The sequence below is a fragment of the Pleuronectes platessa genome, chromosome 9 (genome assembly GCF_947347685.1).
Source record: "Pleuronectes platessa chromosome 9, fPlePla1.1, whole genome shotgun sequence".
Lineage (NCBI taxonomy): Eukaryota > Metazoa > Chordata > Actinopteri > Pleuronectiformes > Pleuronectidae > Pleuronectes > Pleuronectes platessa.
In genome coordinates this window covers 15,391,610-15,419,336 of record NC_070634.1, presented here as the reverse complement: position 1 = coordinate 15,419,336, position 27,727 = coordinate 15,391,610, and the positions used below count along the sequence as shown (strand labels likewise).

At 43.0% G+C, this 27,727-nt stretch overlaps 1 protein-coding gene across 2 annotated transcripts; it reads right to left on the bottom strand.

Annotated features, from left to right (window-relative positions):
* Positions 1 to 9: 9 nt before the first annotated feature.
* cers1 (ceramide synthase 1) lies at positions 10 to 27,727 on the bottom strand. 2 transcript variants are annotated; one of them, XM_053430023.1, is made up of 7 exons: positions 26,648 to 27,727; positions 9,908 to 10,067; positions 6,985 to 7,165; positions 6,191 to 6,352; positions 5,916 to 6,063; positions 5,253 to 5,422; positions 10 to 4,080 (listed from the first exon to the last, which is right to left on the bottom strand). In XM_053430023.1, exons 1-7 carry the CDS (start codon positions 26,891 to 26,893, stop codon positions 4,038 to 4,040), a joined length of 1,110 nt encoding a protein of 369 aa, XP_053285998.1. In that variant the 5' UTR covers positions 26,894 to 27,727; the 3' UTR covers positions 10 to 4,037. The 2 variants fall into 2 exon arrangements, with proteins under 2 accessions (XP_053285998.1, XP_053286000.1); XM_053430025.1 differs by lacking the exon at positions 26,648 to 27,727 and adding an exon at positions 22,503 to 22,657.

Below are 27,727 nucleotides of genomic sequence, written 5' to 3'. Positions count from 1 at the left end.
AAACGCACGTCCTTGTTTTAATGACACGTTTTATTTATTTTATGGGAGAGGAGCAACAGTGAAAGTAAAACATTTCTTGAATGGTATTAAAACTGTATTACAAAAGAGCAAGTCTTCATCAAGTGGTCCGATTTTAGAAAGTGATCCGATTTTTAGAACAGTTGAGGAACAAAACAAACGGGGCAATTCATAGTTTACACTTTTGTTGAAATAATTAAAATACACTTGATTTAAAATTGTGATTCAAACCAGAAATTCCTTATAAAAAAAATCCCAAATTCACCCTTTCCCTTTTTTTTCTTTTTCTAATTTAGATCTACCAATGAACAATAAAAACAATACTAATAAATTACAGTGCATTTATAAGAACCACCAGCAGGGCTGTTCTGCAGACCGCCGCGCTCTACGAGCTTTTCCTCTTCACTCGTCACCAGCTCCCACAAACACTCGCCTCGTTATTCAGGGCGACGATTTGGCACAATCATGCAGATGCTTTGTGTTGTGATGACATGACGCCTGTGAGTCAGTTCAGACAGCTCCCGTTACATTCACTTCAAAAACATCCAACACAGCCTCTGGGATACAGTGTCTCTGTCAGAGCTGCTGCCTCAGGTCTGTTCCCACTGATCCTCCCTGTGCTGATGTTGGAGGAAGGTCGGAGCCGAGAGATGCCGACCTGAGGAGGTTGTTTTCAGCCCTCTCGGTTTGTCAGCAGAATTCTTAATAGAATAGATTTCCAGGAAACTAGATGGAGTGATTGGACGTTGGCCTAAAAAATAAGCCATTAAATTTTGAAGCGGATCCTTTTTTGTTGTTGTTGATGCTTCACCAATTTCCAATCAAATAATGCATCGATCTTGACTAAACTCAAATCAGCATGCTGTGTTTGTATCCCTCCTCCAACCAGTGCAGTTTATGTTCACATACAGTTTTTCCAGACTCTGTTCACGGTGACCTTTGACCACTCAAATCTAATCGGTTAATCTTTGATTTCACCTCCACGTGCTCTTCACGTACGCACATCGTCACAACCTGAAAACACAATGCCTTAAGGGAATTGATGTCCGTGAGTGTGAGTACTCTGCTGATTGAACATAAGGGGAGTGTCTGACAGAACTGAGCTTCACAGGCGACATGTGTCCAACAGCGTAAACCAAAGATGTGTCAGTGAGCTGTGAGCCAATGTATCAAACATTGAAACAAGAATCAGCCAAATCAGATCAGAAAGGAAAAAATAAAATGACTTTCTCTCAATCTTCATTCAGTTTTGGACAGTTCCATCAGTGGTGGGCGTAGCAGTCAGGAGCGGGCGATATGGATCAAAAATCCTCATCAGAATATATACATCATTTCATGTGCTGACATTAATACACAGGGTGATATCACAGCTCTTATACAGGTGTGTCAGAACCATCTTGGGAGGGAATAAAGTAAACAGAAAACATGTAATAGATTAAAAAGATTGTTCTGAATCCGCCCCGAGATGTTTAGAGTACAGTGAGCAGGATATTAATGATAAAACGAAATCTCAGATTTAGTCGGTGGTGATTAGGTACTTCATCATGTCGCCCCCCCCCCCCCCCACCGCTCACACGTCACAGCACTGTTTGTAGTTTGACACAGCGGAGGAGAAACTGAAGAGGCACCTTCTGCACTTAGTACCAAACCAGATGCAACTAGTCCAGATCACAGGCCTCTGTGGGCGTCATCCCACCCGTTCGTCATCTGCTATCACATAATAACCAAAAACAATAAATCAACAAACTGTCATACTGTAGTCTCACAGTTGAGCAGGCAGGACGCCGGTGGTCACTTCCTGTCGGAACACCGCGCCATTAAAGACCAGTCGGACACAGTGTCTGATATATTACACACGCAGCGACATGCCCGATAGAGCATGTCACATTACAGTACACGTGTAATGACTACAGTAAAAATGAGTGAGCCAGCATTCAGATTAAAATAGACGAGATTGCGAAACTAAATCCAGATGTTTGTTGTGTATGATGAACGTCTCCCTGGTCCCTGGAGATGATCTGAGCAGAACGTCACTGACACGGCAGAAAAACAACACCTGGATTACAGACAGTGCTCTCAGAGAAACAAATTCAAACAGCAGCAATTCCAAAATAAATCAACAATTATAACCTGAACTACAGCGACAATAATAATAAAAGTGATAGCGGAAAAACTATTTTTTCAACACCTCAAATAGCTGAGGTGAGAAATGTGGAAGACGAACAGATAAACTGAGAGAAAACAAAAGGACGGACGCTTTCGGACAGACGACATCTGCGGCCTGATCCAGCAGCACAAGCAGCTGTTCATCCAAACAAGAGCTTGAATTTGATCGAGAAGGTAGGAGGAGTAGAATTATCCCTTGTTTTCTAGAGGTGCAGCAGCTGCTCGCACTCATCACACGTGGGGTAGAGCGGCGGGACCCACAGAGGACGGTCGAAATGAAATCGTTCCCTTTCACTTTGACGCGTTCGACGGCATCGAACATCCTCCCGTGTGCAGGATTCACCTGAAAGATTCACATTTCGATGCCGGCCGAACGTTTCTTTGTGGGTCCGCCGACGTCACGTGTGTTCAGCGGTCGCCGCTGCTCACCGCTCAGGAAGAGTTCCAGACATTTATAAAGACATTTGATTACACATTTAGATGATTTTTTTTTCTTCTTCAATGTTCCTTTGTAAGACAATTTCATATAATTTTCATTTTTTTTAAATCATTCCGATATCATGCATTCCTAAATACCATAATGTGTGCATACATGATGTTTTATTTCATAATTTAATCTTAAAAACAAGCCGTGGGCTTTTGTTCCCTATTTCCTCGGACCCCCCCGATCGATGTGAACGGGTTGGAACGTGATTCGATTCCACAAATTAAAACCATGAGGGCGAAACTTAAGACCCAGTCAATCAATTCCAGCAATTGGCTGTCATTAAAGCAGCGTTCAGCTTGAATGCCTTCATGTCAGTGCAGCAGCAGATACGCTGGGGGAAAGACCAGGAAATCAAAATAATAATAATAATAATAATAATATTAATAAAAGGTTTGCTTTTTTTTTTCTATACAGGAATGAACGAGTGAATATTCCCATCGCCTGTTGATCATCAGTACAAGAGACAAACTGAGAGGTGAAATGTTGTGGATTTAAAAGACTCGGCTGCTCCTCCACATCCTGAAACACACACACACACACCCACACACACACACCCGCCCACCCACACACACACACACCGACACACACATCTATGTGGCTTTTCCATTCACACTAATGGATGCAGGGAGGGGGAGCAGAGCTGTGCCGTCGCCACCACTGACTTGTGCAATGATATGAGAAATCAATACATGTGGTGTAACAGCACCGGACAAGCTCTCCAGCATCATGGCCGACATAAAGACAGCTCCCATGAGAATGGGATGTTTCCCTCGGGTTGGATTTTTTATTTTTTTTGCCTCTTCTCCTTTAGACAGAGAAAGAGGGAGGACGGAGTCAGAAGAGGGAGGAGGAGGAAAGGGAGTGACGGCGAACATGCCTCAGCCCGCCAGGGTCAGTTGTCTCTTATCTGTGGGGGGGGCTACTACAGGTGACTACAGGTCGACTGACCCACAACAGGACTAATCCTTTACCTGGGCTTTGTGCTGCCGAGCTGATCATGATAATAACAGTTCCTACGCGCCTGTAACTCCAATCACAGCCCAGCTCACACCGGTTGGTTTCTACTGAATCTAGTGAATGTTAAGTTAGCAACAATTACACACAAAGTCACCTGAAATGACATTCATAGTGCTCTAATAAAAAAAAAAACAAGACCGAAAACTAAACAGTGATGAAGTCAAATGTTCTAAAACCGATAAAAATTAAATTAAAAAAAACTCAATGCGCCCTCACTGGGTCTCCTCCTCCCTTTTCTGTTTGAAGCACTCCTCCCTTCAGGAGCTGCGATTTGAGTGGGAGCCGTCCCGCAGGGGGCGTCTTGGTTGTACTTGTAGCCTAGATCCAGGTGGTGGCGACAGAGAGCCCATTATAGATGCTTCTCTTTGGTGACCCCGTTCTGCACGTGCTTCCTGCAGAGAGAGAGAGATGAGGGAGGGGGGAGGAGGAGAGAATAAGCTGGTCAGGTGGGTGATGTGAATTAGCAGGCAGAGGAGATATCAGTGGTGTTCAAGGCCAGTCCGATAAGAAGCCACCTAATCACACGTCCATATGGTCACAGCGTCTTTGATCCCATCTGCCTACAGGACGCTTATTACACAGGCTCAGAGGGAGCACTGCTCTGCATCTTCACCAGCCGTCTGGAAGAGGGGGGGAGGCAACAGGGATAATCTCACAATCTGCCCGAGTTATCAAATATTTAAATTGTACCCCGACGGGACAGTGGATGCTGCCTTCAGGCTTTTTTGACTCTGAATATTCTGGGTGGGGGAAGAAGTCGTCGGCAGTTCCAGAGTCATATGAGATGTTGGGGTCAAAGGCTGCAGTGATAGTAATCAGAAGATGACAGGGGCTGCTCATGTTGGTCCGATACTACAAGGCTGATAAAAACAGAGGAATCCATACGTTCAGATAAGGCTCAAACAAATACACGTTGGTTTTAGTCCAGTTAGCATTTTCCTGTTTAAAGCTCACCAGTGAAAAGTGCCGACTGCTCATTTACACAACAGAAGAGATGATTGAGTTACAATCCTTTTTAAACCCTTGTTTAAAAAGGTTTTTTAATTGTGAAATATCTGCAGAAGCAGAAGATGCAGGGCTTCATACTGTGTAGTACTGTGTAGTACTTATTTGAGTACAAGGGACTTCTTTCACACAAGGCAATAAATCATATTTGTGGCCATATTCAAATCAAAGCCTATATGTAAAAACATTGTGCTGCAGTAGCAGCTCCTCTGCAGAACAATGTGGAACTGAGAAACTACATGCTGTGGATTGTTTGAATATTGTGTATTGAATAGAAAATGTTGCCCAGCTGGGTTAGGGTTAGGCTCACTCTTTGGGTATCTTTATTTCTTGTACACTCAGCTGCCCAACAACTTTAATAGTTTGTTAATGGCCGGTGCTAAAATTAATCATTTAGCAGTGGAACTACACAAATAGCATCTTAGAACAGCAGGTTTGTTCGACTGCCAATCTGCCTGCTCCTAAAATAACTCACTATCTAAAGTGAAAACCTGTCGACAGCCGGCTGTGGGGCCTGTGTTAGCTTTAACAAATGACAGCATGTGAACGTGCTGCTCACCCCTGGGCAGAGTTGTGATGTCCAGCATCATCAGCATCCTTGTTTGCTGCCTGAGGGTTTCTGTGAAGACCTGCCGCTGCAGCCGCCTTGCTGCCGTCCTCTTCCTCATACTCCCTGACATCATTTACCTCCTTCACCTTTAACACCTTCACCACGAACACAACGATGAACTGCAACATAGAGGAGGGGGAGGGGAACAGAAAACACAAAGGGATCAGATCATGTCATAATGTGCCAGACAAATAAACATGAGCCATAAATGATAAAACTTCTGAAAAAGACTAGAATAACCTCCCTGCGGTTGATCACCTTCGACCACCGGAATTCAAACAGTTCATCTTTCACGTTTGAGCCAAATTTCATTAGATTCCCACAAGGTGTTGTTCGTGTGCTCACAAGACCAAAAACCCGATTTTTTTTACCTTTGACCTCATATCCTAATCAGTTAAATAAATTCCCTGTAAGGAGTTCATGAGATATCGTGTTCACAAGTAGGAAAGATGTGCCAAAGTACATATGTATATATTGAACAGACAGACAACAGGCTGTCGCCGGCACAGAGGCTCACACGAGGGAACTTGGTATCCTGTACTTTATACCTACATCATCCTAAAACCTGTATGGATTTGTAGAACCTGCAGTATTTGTGTATCGTGTCCTCACCAAGAACCAGTAGATGTTCATGAGCAGCAGGGTGAGGAGAAGAGTGTTGAAGAAGAAGTAGAAGGGGATGTTGGGCACGGACTGGAGGCTGGACACACACGTGGCATACAGCACTTTGAGAGGGAACCAGTAGAGACGGAACCAGAACCTGATAGAACCACAGTGAAGAGCACAAACCGAATGATGACCATGTCTATCAAAGACTAATTAGACAGGAAAATGTGTGCGTGTGTGTGTGTGTGTGTGTGTGTGTGTGTGTGTTTGCTGAGCCTCACCAAGTGATGCTGAAGCTGACAGAGCCCATGTTGGACAGGATGTCGTTGAGCAGGTGGTAGCCTCCCCCTCTGGTCTTCAGGTAGACGTTGAGCTTGGTGAACTCCAGCTGGATGTCATTGATGTCATGGAGGAACAACACCAGGATCCCCACGTTGTGATATCTGAGGGAACATACAGAAAGAAAATGTGTACATGTCAGCAACACCCTCTTTAATCAATTCTTTCACTTACTTTCATTTTTATTGAATTACTGGAAATTAACCCACTGAAGCATTTCAGATTTTGGTTTATCCATTTTCCCCAATCCTGTAACAATTGTGGCTCTTATCTCATGTTTTCTGTAAAATAACTATTTTCAGCTACACAACATTATGTGCATATAAGGCTTTGTGTTAAATGGTTTTATTTTGTTTGGTTGGCTGTTGTTTCTTTTGTGGGCTCCGACCAGAAAAATGAAAAACAACCAACCCGATATGTTTCTGTTCTGCATTTTCTTGGGTGCAACAATGCACGAAGCCGTAGTTAATGCTGCCAGATGCTGAAAGCGAGTTAATGAACTGCAATGACCACAGTGTAATTCATCACTCACATGAATCTGAGCATCTGTGCTCATTTGTGTGTCTCAACTGTCTCGATGTGGTGACGTGACATAAACTCGATGATGAGACACTTTGAAATAAGGTCTTAAAATATCAGATGCATAACCAGCTGAAGTTTATTCCTCTGTTCGGTCACAGTTTTATACTCACCTATAAAAACCTATAAGTCAAAAGTGTGTGGAGGAATAAAATACCTGAAGGCGTAGGAGAAGCAGATAAGTGCCAGCGTGATGATGTGGTGCACCACCATGACGGAGGAGTCCTTTCTCCACGCGTCCATGTAGACTGTGGCGTAGATGGAGTGGCCGTAGAAGCTGCCCTGGATCAGGTAGGCGATGGCGATATCTGTAGGCACTGACATACCGCTCTGCCAGTCTGGAGGAACAGGAAGGAGACGAGGGGAGCGGTTAGGAGCCGATACAGGAGCTCAAAGAGAGTCTTCTAACTCCATCACCAGCTTCATTCAACTTCAGGGATTTGTTGTTAAATGACAGAGGGAGATGAACGCCAATAATTGTTTATCCTGTTTGCACGAGAACGCCTTTACATCAGAAAACACCAAATGTAAACAATTTATTTCTATAGGCAGCACAACAGGAACATGATAAAATGGCTGTATTGTTACTCATTTAAGATTGTGCATTCATGAAAACAGCTGTTCTATTTTGCAAAAGTTATGGCTGCCTTCAGCCAATTGATAATTTCCCGTCAATATGTGCATTTTGATAAAGTTATCTCATCCAGAAACAGATAAAAGTAAAAAAAAAAAAAATCTTACTTTCAGAATAACTTTGTAAAACCAGGATGTGGATTTAAAACACAGCATGATGTGTTGGGCCTAACCAATTTTAGATTGCTAAAGCTTTTTTAATGACAATTATATTATTTAAATGTATGAAAACCCTACTTAGGCAAGTTTAGTTACATGTACTAATTATTTAATTAATCTTTTAATAAAAAGTCATGGATTTTTTCGTGGATTTGCTAAATAATGTCTCTTGCTTTGTTCATTTCTTTACACTTACATATGTTTAATTCGTCTATGTTTAATCTAAATACGAGTCTCTTAAATGTAAAGACGCATGTGCAGTTCAAATCGGCTGCAGATGATGAATATGTTGTATACACAGCATTATCATTGTTGTATACACACATAGACCCATATGGACACAGTCAGAGTATTACAAATATCTGCAGATACTGAACCATAAACAGTGACTTCCGGCGTGGCTGCCAGATGAGAAGGGTCAGCTGGCGGACTCAGTGTGTGAGGGGACCAGTTTGCTCTGGAGAGCGTTACGGGGGGGGGGGGGGGGACTCCTAAAACACTGCAGGTCACAGATAACCAAATGTGTGTTGAGGCTACGAGGAGAGCTCATGTCTCTGAAAGCTATCAGATGTTGGACGGAAACTTTCTCTTGCGATGTTTGAGGGAGGCTGGTCTCAGGCGGGATGGGGTTACGCTCGGGCAGTGTGTAATGTTTATTGATTGGACCTTCCGTCATTAAACATTGAGAAGAGAACTGCTGGATGGATCGCGACAGAGGAGCTGCCAAGAGGAGGCATGGGAACAGGAGCCACTCTTTTTCTCCTGCAGATGGCCGCTTCCTCTCTTGTCTTCAGGATACACAACCTCTGCTCCTCCTCGCTTACGCCTTCCCGTTTCTTAAATGTCTCATTATCTAAATCCTCACCTTCTCTGTGTAGCTTCAGATCTCTCTCTCTCTCTTTCTCCCCAACAGTCCAGCCAAACTACACTGTGCATCTCAAGCTGACGGCTATTAGAGATGATGCCGCTCCTCTAGATGAACCTGGCGTTGTCAAACAGCCTTAGCTGGCTCCACTCAGAGTGGTGGAGGTGAACTTAATCTATTAGATCAGGAAAACTTTTGTTCTCAGTTGGGTTGCTGAATGGTTTACACTTACATAACTTGCACTTCCTCCTGTAGTGAGACTGGATAATACTGTCAAGACAGATTATTGGCCAGCGACAGCTTTCCTCACCAGGTCTTAAGACAGGCAAGATCGATTTGAAGGAGCTAAGACCATTCCCCAATTCCTCCCCCCCTACTTAGTTCAGAGGTTAAGGGGCAAGGTATAATAGATTTGTTTCTCTATAGATTTAAGGTCTTCAACATTTTATGTTATGATGTGGCTCAAAACTGAACTGAACTGAATCCCTTTTATTATAATTCATTCCTCATTTTGCCATGGATTTTTTTGGTGTGAAGCACTTTGTCACATAGTTTAGATAGGTACTATGTAAATAATGTTAGTATTTCCTTTTGTACCTGGTGCAATACGTACGCTTAATTTACATATTACTTTTCTTATTTTCATTTTATTTTACTGTCTCCTTTTATTGTGCAGCACTTTGGTGAACTGTGGTTGTTTTTAAATGTGTGACAGAGGAGAGGTAATCCAAGTTAACAACTTAAACATAGCACTTTATGATTTTGATCAACCTTCTTAAAAACTCTTTAATTGATTTTATTGTTGTTTTATTGATTGAATGTATGTACATACTGTCATGGCTCTTTTTCTGTGCCTTGCTGGGAGCTGAATTTCCCATAGTCGGACAATATTAACTGAACTGAAAACTTAGTAAATCAGGTTTTCTGGAGGGGTTTTGTATCAATAACAGACAGACCCGTTAAACTCAATGGTCAGAATATTCATGAAGCATTAGGCTGCACATCCTGAATGCACTGCTTTCAAAATCTATTCACTTCAATACTCAAAGTGGCATTTTACCCTCATTGAGCCTCTATAATAGACTGTGCTGCTGCCTTCTGTCTCCTGAGATTTAAACGACTTCAGCTCTGAATCTGCCCTTAGAAGGAGGCTAAGAGAGTCCCTCTCTTTCAGTGATATTAAATAGAATTTCTCTGAGGTTTACATAACCAAATAATTGATTCTGGGTTCATAATAATAGCGCAAGTCAATTTCAATTCAACATATTCCCAAAATATAGATTCTCAGATTGGTTTTAGCCTTCACACGTCTTTGTATTTGAATGTAATGGCAATTAGAAGAGTTGAACAGATCCTAAACATGACTGGCGCTAAGTACATAAACTTCACATGACGTCACATCATCTGTTTTTGTGTATCTTACTGTAGAAGACAGATGGCGGGTCGTGGAAAAAGGAGTAGGAGCTGAAGAAGAGCAGGTAGGAGGTGTAGGACCACGACAGGCTGTAGAAGACCAGCTTCCACGCACTCTCCGGCATCTTGGTAGCATCTTTGGGCAGCAGCCTGCACCACTGTGCTAAAGGCTGCAGCGACAGAGCAGAGAGGAGAACCAGAGTCAGACAGAGGGACGGGTGGGGGGGAGGGAGTGTGAGGCAGTGACACACAGAAATCATTTAGCCGTTTCCTCAGACATGCAGCTGGGTGATCTGCAGGGGTATGATTCCTTTAGACAGTGTTCTTGAACAGCATTAAACATTCAACATAAAGACTTCAATTCAATGTGTGAGGAGGAGCAAACACTTCACTACGAGTATTGCTCACAGGCTGTCGATGCACTTCAGTGGCTTCTGAGCTGACAGGAAATTGAGTTGCTTCTAAATGGACTGCTTGGACGGCTTCATATCTTCATAGATTTGCTTTTAAACCTTTTTCAAATTTCTGCATAGATATGCAGATGGAACCTTTAGAGACAAGTCATGGATCGAATGTTTGCCTGCTTGGGCAATAAATGCTTTTTTATGACACATTTTTCTAAACTAATAAACACTGACAGCAGAAAACAAATGGGCTTCAAAGGAAGTTAAAACCAAGAGGACACTTTTCATTTTATCCTCAAATAAACATAATAATAATAATCCACTTTTAAAACGGAAGTAGGGATTCTGCAGGTTTCCTTGTAAAGACCATAATGGAAGTATTTTCATATATCATGTACAATAGACACAGAGGGATATCCTAGAGTAACTTACAGTGATTAATTATGAAGTGATTCACACACAATGAAACAACAAAACTAATGCAACAGTGGTTTATATTGAGACATAAAGAGTTGAACCACTGTTTTTACCTTCTGCCAGTGCTACTAACAGTGTCAGGATGTGGTCTAAACATTAAAGTATTTATCTAATTTGCATTAACACACACTCTCCCGTTCTTATCTCCCTCATACACATGTACATAATCAGTACAGCTAGAGTATGTTACACACATGAGACTGCAGACAGAAGTATGTCTTTCACAAGTCTGTTCGTGGTTTGCTATGCAAGCAGAAACAGAGGAAGTCAGAGACAGAAGGCTCCTGATGTACTGATGTCGCCTGATAACATGGCCCCACCCATACTGACTATTTAAACACACATACACACACATGGAGGCGCTGGCCGACAGGTAAACTAGGATCATTGGTTCTGCAGGAAGACTGGCAGGTGTTCAGTGTTTCATGGCTGGGCCAAGGCAGGGAATTGAACCCAACCCTGCATGGATGCACGCACGGATGCACACACACACACACACACACACACACACACACACACACACACACACACACACACACACACACACACACACACACACACACACACACACACACACACACACACACACACACACACACACACACACACACACACACGCAAGCACACACACACACACACGCAAGCACACACACACACACACACACACACACGCCCAGTGTAACTGGAGGCAGGAGAATGAAAGTTGCCTCTGTCAGTGATACACTACTTCTCAATCAGTTGCCGTTACCAAGCAGCTCGTCTACAGGACATGATCCGACAGGGCGATTAAATGACAAACTAGAAAGACACTCAGTAGAGTGCATACCTTACGCTAAGGCCCAACAGTCCCCTTATGAGACAACATTTAAATTCACTTGATATGTCATCCATATCAGTGGAAATGTTAAAAATGGCTCTGTCTCACAATGTTACAGAAATTGAAAAAAGAAAATAAACCTCTGCCCCCTCACATGAAGCCGCAGCAAAATTGAATAGGTTATTTCTTGGCTCATATGCCGTTTTTCCACCAAATATCTGTTTTTGTGTAATCCTTCTGACAAACAAACAAACAAATGGTAAAAGAAAAACAACATGACCTCAATGTACAGACGTCTTTGACAGTCACGTTCTCAGCAATTCTGTTTAAACCTTCTAAACTGACCTTTACTCTGTTTGCCTCCCTTACTTTTCTTTTTTCCTGATGTTTTCTGGATGGGATGAGTTCCCTGCGTCACACACTCCAGAGTCAACGCAGGAAGGAAGCTGACAGGGCAACACTGATGCGAGATAAAAATGTAACAGCAAAACACTTTGTGGTTCTCCTTCGTGACACATTTCACAAAAGACAGTTAGCATGAAGCCAGCACATGACCCCACTGGGGGGCTGCTGATAGGTTGCTCCGCATGTCGAGCGAGTCATTATTGGAGCGCAGGGAATTCACCACATTCTTTTAAGTCTCTCAGTACATCTGTATCAGTCTCTCTCTTCCTCTCTCTCTCTCTCTCTCTCTCTCTCCCTCCCTCTCTCTCCCATCTCCCCCCTGCCTACGACATTTATTTATAGAAGCCAGCTGCCGGCACACAGCACCCCTCCAATCTTCCACCATATCACATACCCCCAACAACCCCGTCAAACACAAACACATGAGCCTAGGCACACTCATGCATGATCACAAAGGGCTGAAATACAATAGAGCCTGATACAGGTTCCTGCAAACACCAGCCGTGCCTCTGCGACATATATATCTTACCCGTTAATCACCATTGGTGCCGTCTCACTGCTGTTTCATCTCGTACTAATGTTCACATATTTACATTCTATCTCCTCTATTTATCTGCATATTCCTTCTCCCACTGTTAGTTCCTGTATCATCCCATCTATCCTCTCTCCCGGTCATCTTCTCTATCTTCCTGGCCGCTGGTAGAAGTAGTGACAGTTTGGTTATGACAGTGCCTACGACTTTTAAAAACAAAGTGGTGTGGGGACATTTTCAGGTAGGTAGTGACAGTTACAATAATGTATTTCTGCAGTTCAGGGCTTATTTGAATGATAACTTCGGCAGTTGAAAATTATGAGAAACACATTGATTATCTAAACTGTTTATCCTGTAAGGTTCTGGGGAGGGGGGTTAGACTTTGGGTAAGAGGCAGGCCCAGGGCACACCCTGGACAAGTCGCCAGTTTATCGCAGGGCCAACACATCCGGAGTACCCAGAGAAAATCCATGCAGACACTGAGCAAGGCCCCTTACCAAACAGGGATTTGAACCAAGCAGTGAGGCAACAGTGCTCACCACTGTGCAACCGTGCCACTCAAAACAAATCTATCTAAAAGCCAAAAGTCTTTCTCAACAGACCAAAACCAAAAGATATTTACTGTACAGTAGTGTAATTAAAAGAAGCAAATCCTCAAAACAGAAGATTGCTCTTGAATAACTGATTTACTGTCAACGGATTAATCAGCTAATTCATTTAGCCCCATTAGCTCATTAAGCTGTACTGGAACTGGTCATTGTTCGACATTTACCATGCTGGCCTTTACTGCCACATGGCTTTCTTTGTGTAGAGAAGAGATATCAGGAGTAGGGCTTTGGAATACAAGAAAGACCTGAAACACTATTTAAAGAGGGGAGTTCAAAAACCTGATCATTAAAACCATAAAACAGAAACACTAAAAAGAGTTGACAGTCTCAGACACTTACACTACAGATGTTCAGACCAACATTAAGACTGTGTGAATAAAATGCAGCCTTCTCATTTCAACAGGACCACAACACACATGCAATAAGTGTGCCAACATAGAGACTGAAGCCAAAAAACAATTCAATCCAGGAAAAGGGCGAACCCAACTTTTGTCATATAAACCGATGAAGTTGAGACATCAACCTACAAACCTGCAAAGCACCGCTTTGGCCAATCAACACATACAAGAACAATTGTGTAAAGAAAAATTTGCAATTTGACTTAAATTATAGTTTACTGTGCAGATAGAAGGGAACTTTGTTGTGAAAGCTTTCCTCAAAGCATTATGAACCGCTGTGCAGTGTGTGATTATGATAAGAACATATCATAATCCACTGAACATATAGTCTGTGTATACTTTGGTCATCTCGATTGTCCATTTTGTAAATGTACTTCACTGCTTTTCTCTGTATACATTACCTTCTGATATGTCTTGTTTCCCTGTTAAAAGGTATATTTGAGAGCTTTTCTTTATCAGATGCGAGGAGAGTTGATCTCTCTATATCCTGGTTCTAAAATCTTTGTTTCAAATTCCGAGACAAACAGCCTGCCACTCTGTGTACTACCCTGCCCACTGTCGCCTTATCCACACACTCCATCCATCCAGCCTTTACTTTTCTGTGCCAGCACTACAGTGTGAGGGTATAGTGGGTCAAGGACACTGAGATAAGCCACTCGTCCTCTTTCCGATAAATGACAGAGTCTTGAATTACACTCAGCTGGGACCTATGACCGTTCAGCGGCTCCCCTGCCGTCTTCCTCTCTCTGACAGACAGACACTGACATCACTGGCTTTCATTTCACTTTCCACTACTGTCTCAGTGTCCCAGCCAAAGAACGAGAAGCCGCCTTAAGACACAAGTAGAGGAGGTAATGTCGTAGAATAAGAGAGGAAGTTGTAGAGCATCTATGCGGGGAAAAGAGTCAGTGTGAAAAAGACTTGATGACAAATAAGTGGTTTTCATAGCAGCCATTCGGTGATACTGACAAAGCCCTACAGTGCGGCGAAAAACTCCCTCCATCTCTGTTCCACTTCAGTCCTTCCTCACCCCTCCTCTCTTCTCATCTCCTTCCCCTGCTAATCTGCAGCTGCACCAACACTGCTCTCCCTTTCACCCTCTCTCGAAAAAAGTTTTCAGTTTATCCCCTCCCCTCCTCTGCCCTTCCTGGAAGCAAGTGACAAGAGAGGAGAGAATGGACTCCGCGGGCCCTGTTGCATAAGGAGATAAACTGGGGCAGTGAGTCAGGATGCTGGCTCATATCGTGTGGATCTGTTCAATAAGTCTCTCTCTCTCTCTCACACACACATCCTCTCTCACTCCTCTAGCTCTGTCTAGCTTCGACCTCTCATGTTGGGTCTGACGTCACTCTGGTCGCCATATTTTTCCACACACATCTTTTACCCTCGGCAAAGGGGTCTTGCCAAGGGTAATCCAATGGATGGCAAACAAATACAACCTATTTATCTGAGACCAACACTGCCTCAGTAGTCTTATTCTTGAGCTTTATAGGATACAATCAACTATTTCCACCTTATTTAGTTGGTTTTCTGTTTCCACTGACGACCTCCATTCCTATCAGGGAATTATGAATATCTTTATAAATACAATGATCTCAGCCGCCCACACCACCCATCTACCCCCTTGTTCTTAGGGTGGTGATGAGCAGACAGCTGCCACCGGGGATGAAGCTCTTGCCAGTGAGGAATTCATCCTCTCTGTCATTTACAGTTCACACAGAAGCTGTAACGTGAGAGGGGGCCGCTGGCTCTATATTCACCTTTTTCGTTCAACAATTTAGCTGAACAAAGAAACATGGGTCTCTCATTGATAATAGACGGATCGTGTTGGCTAACAGTGGAAATTATTTAAGCTTTCTTTCAGGGAAATCATGTTTTATCCATCAGTTTGCCCGATGGTTCGATAATACCAGTCAGCTGTGCAAATCAGAGTGGTGGTGAAATCAGTATGCTTCATTGTGTTCGGTTGTTAACAAAATGCAGGACACCAGTTGTACTTTTTACTCTATATCACAGAACGAGATATTAATAAGTCAATTTTTTGAGTCAATGATTTAACCAGAAGAGTTTCATGCGGATAAAATATATAGAACATTGTCATGGGAATTTCTCAATAGTCAAGCACAAGTCATTACAATGTCTTTCTGGAAGTTTATTCTACATCTGCAGATGGGCATCAATGTACAAGACCATGGAATAGATTTCATACAATGAGCAATGACATACAAGAATTAGCAACACTTTATACACCTCCAAGCCCCTCCTAGTGAGGAAAACAAATGTTATACATCAACCTCTTTGATGTGTAGAATAGGTGATGAATATCCTGTCTTCTGCTCTATCTCAGACCCCTGGAGTGTAACATCTGAATTAATGTCTACAACCACAACAAATCCCCGTGCTGTAAAGTCTCTGTTAGGTAAATGTGAGGGTGAGAAAGTAACATAACATCATATGGTGGATCAACGCCCTGGTTTCTCAGAGAGACATTTGTCTTGTCTAAAGATCAAAGTTGTTCCTCATATTAATCATTGCCCTAATAGTAAAATTTCTATCACAACATCTTTTGTAGAGCAGGGTGGAGCGCATTCATACTTTTGCTGCAGCTATTTGTCATGGATGTACCTGGGTAAAAAGGTAGCTAGCTGTATAGGAGAATTACTTATTTAGTGTTAAACCCAATGACCTAGTTCTGCAATCATGGAACCAATCTTCACCTATTCACAGGTCTGGAATGGGAAAATGCTGTATGTGAAAATGCCCTGGAACTTTTCCTTCACCCATCCATCTCACTGATGGTAGCTTTTTCATTCATGGCCCCCCCACACACCCATAGTTTGTCGTCCTACTGGAAGTGGGATAGGGTGATGACCGGCAGTGGTGATGCATGCTGGGAGATGTGTCAGCTGTTACTTTGCACAGTGCGTTCAGAAAGAGTCCAGACCCACTGCATTTGTTTGACATGTTATGTTGTAGCTTTATGCTAAAATAGCTTAAATGAATTGACCTCACATCTATCTAAACTAAATACAGCATAATGATTAAATGTTAAACGGAAATACAACTTAACACGAGTATTCTGAGTCTTTGCTCGGTAGAAAGTAGAAGAATCTTCAACAAGTAGGTCAAACTATTTTAAATGATTTAACACAACCCTGCAACATGTGAAAAGAATGAGTGGGTCTGAAAATGCTCTGTATGTGACTTGATAAAAATAAACTGTTAACAGATTAAAGATGTCCTGTGTGGGCCTCACCATGAAGAAAGAGACATGTGAGTGACACTAATTCACTTAATAATCAAATTACAATGATGAAGAACACACACAGGAAGACACACTCATTGTATATGCGCACAATCTAGTGCTCCTGTAATGTACCAGTCCTGTCAGGGCCAATATATGGTTTAGAACCAGTTTTTCTTTGCACCAGTATATTGTAGAGAATGGCCACAGATGTTCTATGTCATCAGGTTTAGGCTTGTGTGCTTTTCACCACAGGAAATTAGGGAAAAAAGGTTCCTTCCAGAGGATCATGGGATTTGATGAATTTATAAAGCACATCAGGATGAAGCTTGCCTTATGTATGATCAAACAGCATTTGATATTTTCCCCTGTGGATGCTGCTGGCCCCGCAGGAAAACGCCCATTACTCAAGATGACCAGTCTAAAACTGCCAAACTGATACTGAAACAAGAGATTGGCTGAGCACATGAACCTGATTTGATTAAAACCACAATTAAAACAAACACTGAAAGAAATATTTGCACACAAGTACGTGAGTGGACAAGTGCCGATGACCCACCTAACTACCATGAGTTGGAAAATAAACAGTTTATGCAAGTCTACTGCAGCAGTCTGTAATGAGACAGGAAACACGCTCTGAAACCCCTTACCTTTACGAGAGTAGACCACTGGAGACTTCTTTGAAATGTGACCAGTTTGAAACCTAGCAATGTTACACATTTAGGTTGTACCGAGTAGTTATTCAGAGTCATACATCTGCAGTGATTTCAATATGTGACAGATTTCAGTATGCGACAGAGAAACAATCAATATATTTAGTAAATATATTCAAAGGAGTGGGTTTGAAGCTCTTCTGTCTTTAGGGAGTGAGGATGCACATGATTCCCCAGCACATACTGTATGTGTAAGGGTTTGTGTGTGAGAGAGAGAGAGAGACAGAGAGCGAGAAAGAGAGCGAGAGAGTGAGAGAGAGTGAGTGAGAGAGACGATGTTCTTTGTTGAGGCTATTAGCTGATCCCAGTGGAGGCATTAACACCACAATTAGCTCCCATATTAACTCCTGGGGCTTCAAGGTAAATGAACACAAACGTCATAGCAAATCCTTAAAAGCTTAAATATACATTCACTTCCACGACAACAATTTTGTGTAAGTCTTTTGCTGATAATAGTTAGCTTTACTGGAGGTTTATTCATGTTTATTCATAAATGATTAATGCATATTAATGTAAGTCGCTAGGGATGAAAGCGTCTGCCAAATGACAATGTAAATGTAATGTACACATTCATTCTCGACTTTCAGGTTTAAAATGTCTTGCAGCCGAGTCCAGCCTGAGGTGCATGAAAGCAAATGGAAAATGTACCAGTTATTTTAGGGCAGTTGGGACCTTAAGGAAAAATCTCTGGATGGTGTATTATGTGAACTGGGACAAAGTATCAACAGACTAGTATTGTGGTAACTTGCCAAGTCATGCTCTTACAATAATAATTAAGATGTGGGTTTTCTGACTAAGAAAACAAAGATTTCCATTGAACCATTTCCTTCAATTTAGAGTTTTGTGTACAGGCAGTTTCTAAAAATGTATCATACGGAACACAAGATAGTCAACTCCAATGATGACAAAAATGAACACTTAACCCCAAATTGTCCTATTCAGCTGTGTGTGAATGATGTGATAGAAAAACTGCAGCATATAGAAACTTTGTGCGAATGTGTGTTCAAATGGTTAAATGGCACTTATAGAATCAAGTGCCTTGAGTGGTTGATAAAACTAGAAAACTGCAATATAAATACAGCCCATTTCCTTCACATTATCATGAGCATTCATTCATTCATCAAACTTGCAGTGAAATTTTGGTTAAGGATTGTGCATTTTTCCTCGCTGCAGGGACAAACATATTTATTCCACACACAACAGAAACAGTGTACAGCACAACAGTCCCACTGTAGCAAATTGCTATCATGTATTTGATGCAGTTGAACACTTATATGCTTTTTTCCGTTTTGCTATGGGCAGGAACACCATCAAGCTTGTTATGTGTGGTCACACGGCCTATAGCTATATCAGATGACCACATACAAATATAATCTTCACAGTGTCATCTCTGTCTCTGCCACTATACTGTATACTATATGTCCCTGCTCTGCAGAGGGAAAATATCTATGTTCAGCGACAGAAAAGGAGTGGAAAAGAAGACACATGACGGTATGAGACATGGTGATGCTAAGATATTCACTCAAGCTGCTCCCGGTGCAAACTGACAGCTCCAAGACATATGGCATCATTCATAATGCAGTAGCCATGCCACTGGCAACACACAGAGAAAATGAGGACTGATTGTGTGTAAAATATGAGTGCATGCATTTGTTTGTGTATCTTCAACACTCTATTTCAACACCAGGTTGTGGGTCATGAGCTCACAATAACTATCGCCCCAGGTAATCTAAAACTGGTTTAAAAACACACACACACCCACACGCACACATGGATCCTGATGATTATTCAGGAAACTGATATCCATGAGTGTGTGGAATTTGGTGCAGCTTGATTGAATTTAGGGGGACTGTTGGGCCTTAGCACAGGTTTGTGCTCTACTGGGTTCCTGTTTGTGAATATGCACACATGGGATGGTTAGTTAAAACATGTGTTTCTATGATGTGATGATGTTACATGGGCAAAGATTCAACTTCAATCGGTCAAGATGCATATTTGTGTAATTCAAGCCACATGTTATCTGCTTTATTAATGTATGGTGATATAATAACGGTCATCATTGCCAGTAGTCTATCAAAATGAAAAAAAAGCTTATGATACTGAATTTCAATGTAATAACTCAATGTAAATATCACACTACTGATAACTTACTGTATGGGTCTGCACCAATGTGTGTCTCTCAAACAGACCGGCATCTTCTACATATTAGGAGAAGCTAGGCTCAGGCTGATGGTCTTAGCTCCTGTGCTGCACACAGGCCTTGTTACACAATCTAATGGTGTTAGCGATCGGATGTCTGGATTAAGGTTAGGTTATTGGTTCAGGTATGGATTACAGAGGAACTATCCTTGTGCCTATTTCAGCTTTCATTCACTTGAGTGATTTGAAGCTACATAATTTATCTTTACAGTAACTCATAAATAGGTCACTTATGTCCTAAAATGTATTGTGAAATTTTGTTTCTAAAGGACTCAAATCTAGATAATTCAATTTCACAGTCTTTATTGAAATCTACATTATGCATATTGTTTCACTGCTATTACTAACAAAAAAAAAGATCTAAAAACCCAAATAAACTCAAACTTACATCCTGACTTTGTTCCAGATCAGAATTTGTTTTGCATTACCCACATCGGTGTGGTCTCTCTGAGTCACACTTTAAGCTGGAGTCATTTAGTTAGAACATCCTCTCTACATTGAAGTCTGTGCTAACTAGCCATATTGCTATGCAAACCCAATACCACTCGGTGGGTGGGGACGAGACAGCGAGAAGGAAACAAGAGGACAGACCACAAGAGATTAAAAAATTAGGTCAAGACCTAAGACATAAGGATAGAGGAGACATAAAGACAGATGGAACGGTGAGATGAGGTGAATTTGGGGAAGAGGACAAGGAGGAAAGCCACAGGAAACTATCTGGATCACATTAGGTGCAGGAAAGTGCTCCTTTTCTCAATGTGACACCATGGGGATGTACCAGTCTATCCCAAAGACAGACAGGTGGATAGAGAGGGAGAAAAGACACGAAGAGAGGGTCAGGGCCAGAGCAGATCTGCTGCTTCTGATAACCAAAACATTATCAAAACCCTGTGGATGTGAATGAACCACACATGTGAGCATGTAAAAAGACACATACATGGACATAGAAAAGCCTAAAAATATGCATGACATATAATGTACTATCTTCACAGGCAAAAATAATCTTTGGTTTCCTCAATCACACAAACACTGTTATATCATGGCCTTGTTAGAACAGAGGCCGCTGCCAAGTGTGAAGCCTAGAGTGACAGTGTGTTCTTGTGTCTATCAGAGACTGTCCACTGTGTGTATCGAGAGGCGAATAAGTGACAGAGAAAGAGAGAGGAACAGGAAAAGGATCGAGAGGCCAGCCAGAGCAGCTCCGTCGCAGTCAAGGCCTCGCAGCACATTCGCGCTGACCAGCACAGAGCCCGACTGGCACAGTCCGCAAACAGAGCTGATACATGAGCCTGCTTTGTAGCTGGTGGTATATACGGATGCTTCTGCGATGATTCACCAGACTGAAGCGTGTCCGACCAGTCTGTTCCTTCCTTTAGTGCGAGTTCTATATTCAGGATCACAAGAGCCTTACCACAGTATATTACGTTGTGAAAAAAAAGCTTCTACAGTTTAATCAAATATTGTGTATATTAAAAAAGGAGAATTTCTGAGCGTGCCTAAAGGCTACACACTCTTCTGTTCCCCAGATAAAGAGTAGAGATACAACTAACGACTATTTTCATAATTCATTAATCTTTGGCTTGGTTTACCAAATATAAAGCAGACGTGAAAAAATTGCCTGTTACAACTTTTGGGAAACGTCTTCTAATGTTTTGCTTAATTCAACAAACGTGAAGGTTTTTCAAATGATACAAAACAGAAAATCCAGGAATCAGAAAGGCATCCGACCCTCAACTTTCTACACACGTGTACACAGAAGGTCAAGCATTAGTTATATTATAATCTAAACACAAAAACACTGTGGACAAATTTGATGGGTATAATTACGCTTATATAACCTTGTATATCAAAGTGACAAATTGTGATTGATAGCAGCTCAAACTCGATGTCAAACAGCGGTGCAAACAGTTTTGTGAACCCTTGAGTGCTTTGTATTTATGATGTATGACAGGTGGAAACACAAGGAGCCATCGATCACGTGTCAGCTTATGTTAAAAGTGCTGCATGCCAATATGCCATGTGATGATGAATTAGATAGCTGGGTCACAAGAGGAGAGATGAGGGGAAAAGGCAGAGAGGAGGAGGGTGTAAGAGGATATGACTTTATAATAACCAAACTTAGGAACAATTGCCGGCAATCCGTGTCAAAATTACAAGCAGGTTTCACCTGAGTGGGCACTTTTGGCTGAATGGACAGCACTTCCCCTCAACCACAAGTCCAGTGTCAGGTTTCTCCCTGCGGCTCTAATGCACAGTAATGAGCAGGAGCTTAGTGAAGGGTGATCTAGGATCTGTGGTTCAGGGACCCTGTCAAACCTCAGGATGCTTTCACGTTCAGAACAACAGCAGGGGGAGAGGTTTCCACACAGCCCTCTGCAGGGAGATAAGCGCTGCAAAAAGGCTGGAGCAGGCCTTGAGTAACGGCTTCAGTGTGTGTGTGTGTTTGTGTGTGTGTGTGAGAGAGGGGCTATGGGAGGCATCAGTGTGAGCATAAACTGCTGCTGCTGAGAGGGTTTGACCACTGCCTGCCTTGTTTGCTCTGTACTGAGCAGTGCATGTGTGTGTTGCCCCTTTCAAGATGGAAAGAAAAGTTGGACAGTTGTACTTCAGTTGCAGAAGTTGTGTGCGTGTGTGAGTGAACATATGTCCTTTCACCAATAAATGCATGTGTGCATTTGCGTTGCCGATTCCTTGCTGCATGCTGAGTCAGCAGGCTTGAGCCAAGATACACAACTGCTCAGCCCACTTCCCTCAGCAGTTCCTTCCTTCCTCTGGCTCCCTCTTCCTTATTTGTCTGTTCACACTCACCGATTGCCCCATCCTTTTGCTTTGCCGCCTTCTGCCACACTTAAGCGGCATCGTTCAGTCTCTGTTCTTCTTAAACATTCTTTCGCCCTGTCCACAGTCACGCGCATATTTTGCAGAAGCAAACATTTTCCTCTGTCTTTGGTTCCCTCCTCCAAATGCAATCAGCATTTTAAGTCACTAAAACAAAGATTTGATCTGTGTGCATGTGAAACGGAGTGCTTGGGAAATGATGTCACAGCTTACTTTGCGCATGCTCGCTGTTGCTTTGTGTAATGAGCATGCACCAGAAACAACCACAATGGCAGCTGTGTACCAGTTGTTTGGTTACTACCTGCACAGGCGTCTGCCGTGCCCAGTATTACTACCACAACGTCCTTACCTTCGCGTGAGACTACATGGCCCTGGGCATGCTTGTTCAGTCATTAGTACTTTTGTAGTCTTTGCTAAAATCGACCAGTGCATGCCTTTGACTAACAAAATATAAACTAACGATAATATGCAGTACATTCTATTTCTGAAACCTCACATGAAGAACACCTATTTGTAATGTACCGGCAACAGAGAGAAAAGCCTGCATCCACTTTGATAAGAATGTTTGTGAAGTGTGAGGTTATAAAAAAAAAAGGGGAAAGAGAACTTTACTTTCAGTTTCCTGTGTGACATGTTAGAAGATTTTTAAATGTTACAGCAGAGTGGATTGTTCAATGCGTTTCAACCAGTCTCGATGTGAAGCCACATCGAGATTGGAAGGATGTGTCCATCTTTCCTTAAATCTTAATGTTTCAGTGTGACTAGAGAGAACCGATAACGCAGAGCATTGCTCAGTGTGTTCATGGAACACTGGAGCTCAAGTGGCCTATAAACAAGTTGTGTTTAATTTGACCTGAATATGTTTTGCTGCAATTCATGCGCTCGAGCATCAACCGAATGTGAAACATGACGACAAACACTCAAAGGACCATAGAGATCTGTGCATTGGGGTCAACCCCACCCCCATCACACTCGCTCACCTCAGCCTACCGCACGCTCAATGATCTGTGACATGGTGTTACTATGTGCAACCTGCTTTCCCTTCTTTGGGTTACATAGAAACAGAAAGGATGAAACCTCCATGTGACTGGATTTTGTGAATATAACTCTCCAGAAATAAAGATGAACCCGGAGGGCGACACCCCATCTGACCATAGTAAAGAAAGGGAAGGAGGCTTCCTGGATCGAACTGGTAATATGGAATCAATCCAGAATGGAATGGAATCTAATTTGAGTAATGCCCTGCCTTTTTACAAAAGATTTTGTGGAAATTGGGTCCGTAGTTTTAGCATAATCCTGCTAAGTTACAAACAGCCATGTAAACATACGCCCCGAGGGCAACAGATAGATGAATGAATATATTCTGTAGAAAGTCCAGCAGAGGTTTTACAACAGTTTGTCCCCATGGAGACAGAAACTTCATACATATATCCCAAAGTCAAAAATGCAGATACCACACAGACTGCTTCCACATTTGTGACCTGCGCGGCAAAAACTGCAGACCAAAATGAGGCTGAGATTTTAAGTGGGTCAACTTTCATTCTGCAAAGGTAACTGGAAGTCATTTAAGTAAATGAACAGGTAATGTTTTTGTTTTTTTTGCCTTGGCAACTTCAGCAAATGGGTTTGATTTTAAACAAGAAACAAATTCATAAAAACCTGACCATGAGATGACAAATATCCATCAGCTCTATTGCTACATGACTGGTTGGTTAAGTGCTCCATTTGCCATTTTCAAAGCACTTCAATGGATCAAACATTCATCTCTCACATCACATTATCACAGTTTTCAAAAGATCCCAGGATAGGATCACACTGTTATGGCCGCTGGTGTCTCATTTAACATGTAACATCAATAAGGTCGCATGAGCTCTGCACATAAGTATGTGTACTCTTAATTGTCTTTGTGTAATCTATTGTTCTCTGATTTCCACTTTGCTGTAAATCAGCGCCCTTACTAATTGTTTACTTTATCGCTGTTAAAACCACAATCAATCATTACTGACAGGTTATTGAATGCATTGTGGCTTTCTTAATTTTCAACTTAACAAGTGAGAAAGCACCCTATTGTGTTCAAGCCAGTGGTATACGCTGTGCTCATATAGGTCCTCAAAGAGTTTTGTTTAGTCCTTTGACCACCCAGCTCAGCTTTTGTGATGTATAACAGCAATAATTGTAAAGCATTTGCTCAGCACAGCTGCCCCAACACTGAACCATCCTCTTCATTACTCGGGTAAACAATGACCAGTTGGAATTAAATAACTAAAGACTCGCTGACTGATTCTTTATTCATCTCTATAAAAATAAAACTCACATCCTCCTTCCCTTCACAGAACTTATAATCTCAGAGCGTCAGTTCCAGGAGTCAGTGAGTCACACACACATACATGAGGTGAAGGGGAAAACCGGCCTCATTCTTTGCATTCTCTGGCCACATCTGGCTTTGAACATGTGGTGATGACATGTAATGGTGCTCAGCAGCATGTATAGCATCATCGTCGTAGCGTCTAACACGTGTGGACGTCATGCTACACCCCCACCCACAACGCTGGCAGCATAACGAGCCTGAGGCAACATCCAGCCAATCTGTGGAGAGAGGACCCCTCCCTGGAAGCACCGACGGGGGGGAGGTACTCGGGAGGTTGATGTAGGAGACCTGGGCATAGAGCCAATCTGTTAGAGCATCAGCCTGAGTATCTGGCCGCAGAGAGACATATTGTCAAGAACAATATAGTGATGTTGCTTTTAGAGACACTGCAGGATTGTAAGTGCTCTCTCTAGGTCCTTAGAAAGGTAAAGAATGACGTTTTTAACTTTTATGGTAGCAGCGTGGTGTATTTTCCCAACACAGTTGCTCAGTCACATTTCCAAAATTAAAGCTAGTATATAGCTAGTAGATTTTAAAACGGAATTTTCACCTTCATAGTTAGATCACAAATGGCTGCACTATGGGTTTTCCCACCAAGACGTATTGTTTTAGAATATGCAGTATATTGATTTGGGGGTAAAAATCCCATACACTGTTTTTTTTATCTGTATGGGGTAATAGAGACGTAGACAGAGAGAGAGGAGGGGAGGACATGTGCACCACTTGTAATTTGACATAATTGCAATTAATGACCATGCCGCTATGCCCCAGAAAGCACTGGCATAAATTTAGTCTTTTTAAATGGCCGAGGTAGGAAAGAATATAGAAATATGTAGATTGTATTCAATCAGCATATATTTATGTAAAAAAGTTTATGCTTGTAGTGGACACTTGTACTTTGTCTCAGATAAGGATCCGAGATGAAGAACAGCATTAAGAGTCTCTACCGGCAGTATTTATGATACATCATCTGGGAGCTATAAAACAATACTTTACTGGAGTAGTTGGCAACAGAAACGCCCATAGCTGCTTGTGTAGTGCATGAGGGAATCAAACTTGCACTTCAAGTAACACGAACTACACAAACATTCTTCCAAAAGAGCCACAACAACAAAAACTGTGTCTCATCACTTATTTACTACACATTATCAGTTCAAATGTTTGCCCAAGTCATGTAGAGATTAGGGTGTGGACTGTGTTACATGCACACATATCTTCCCCTGGGAGTCCCCTGTCACACCCCCACACACACACATAGAGGCAGCTACCGCATACATCTGTAAGGGCTGACTGGGTTTCATGTGTACATTTCCTCACTGCACTAAATCTGCCACCATCTTGAATGACTCGCACTGAACTCAAACGAGGACCTCCGGTGAACTCGGTGTGCAGCTGTTGGTAAACTGTGAGGCCCGGGTTAATATGCCCTGACCCCGTGGCTGTGTTCGAGCTTTACGAATGTTCCTGCTGACTTGTTGTTGTTGTTATCTTTAAACTTCAACTGGTCCAAATATGTGCTCACAGCTGTCACCTGCTAAGATCCACAGGGAGCACGTGCCTCCAGTAACAGCCCCAGAGAGATGGCAGCCTCGCCGGCCACACCTGTGCGGTGCCGGGGCTCTGGTGGGAGGAATTAGCTGCTAAATCCTTTAATTAGGGAAGCAGATAAATGGCCCAATGGGACACTGGGAGGTGAGATCGGTGTGTGTGTGCGCGCATGTGTGTGTTGCGATCGTGTGTCACCCACCTGAAACAGACGTTCTGTCAGTCCCCGCCTGACCTGCGTCCACAAAAAGGCGCAAAAGAAGAACAGGGCGATTTCGCTCCAGGTAATGTAGGCGTTATCCAGGAGAGTCCGTTTGGAGAGCTCCAGACCGCAGGCGCTGCAGTCCCTCCACGCGCCCAGCATGGTGGAGGAGGCTCGGGCGATGAGGTCCAAGTATCCCGGCATGGGCTCCACTTCCGAGCCGGCGTCCCCGGTGTGAGGGCTCATCGTGGCGCGGTGCACACAACAGGGACGTGGAAAATGAGACAAATTAGTCCAGTTGAGGGACAGAGGGCGGTGCGGTCCACAGTAATCCGCCTGGCAGCAAGCTAGCTCGCCTAAAAACGCTCAAACGAGCTCCTCTAAGCAGCTTACAGTCTCCAGGAGCCGAATTCTTTGTTGTCCAAATTAAAAGATGGGCCCATTCTTCGCGTTGAGGACCGTTTTATGAATGACGGCAGCAGGGCCCACCGGGTCCGAGCACTCACTGGAGCTGAAGGTGGATCCGATGATGAATTCAAACCGAAACCGGGATGTGACTGTTATTCGGAGCCATTAGCGCCTGAGTGGTGAAGGAGTCTTCATCATCATCATCGTTCATCAGCAGCGGCGCGTCCCCGTTAGCCGCCTAGCTAGGTTCAAATCAAACGCACACAATAGTGAAACACGCCGCCGCGCTGCGCAAAGCTAGCTGCTCGCTATTTGAATGAATTCAGCACCAAAACACGCACACAGCTAACGGATTCACCCGCAGCTCCGAGGGGTTCTGTCTCCTTCCCAGTGCCGAGCCCGGCCAAACACATGCGGCTGTTGTTGCGCCGCTACGCCGGAACGTCCGCGCTCATCCAGGTCCGTTACTCGCTTTATATAACGACTCACGAGCCACGGCGGCTGGTTCTCGACGAGGTGTCCCCGCGAAGAGGAGACGGAATAAATGAGCACTGTCGAAGTGTGACGCGAAGAAGCTGCCGTGTCCTCCTCCTCCTCGTCTGCTGCGGGCCGTGTCCGGGGAGGCAGCGCTCTGTGAGACAAGCCGCGCTCCGCTGCTCACCGAGGATCGAC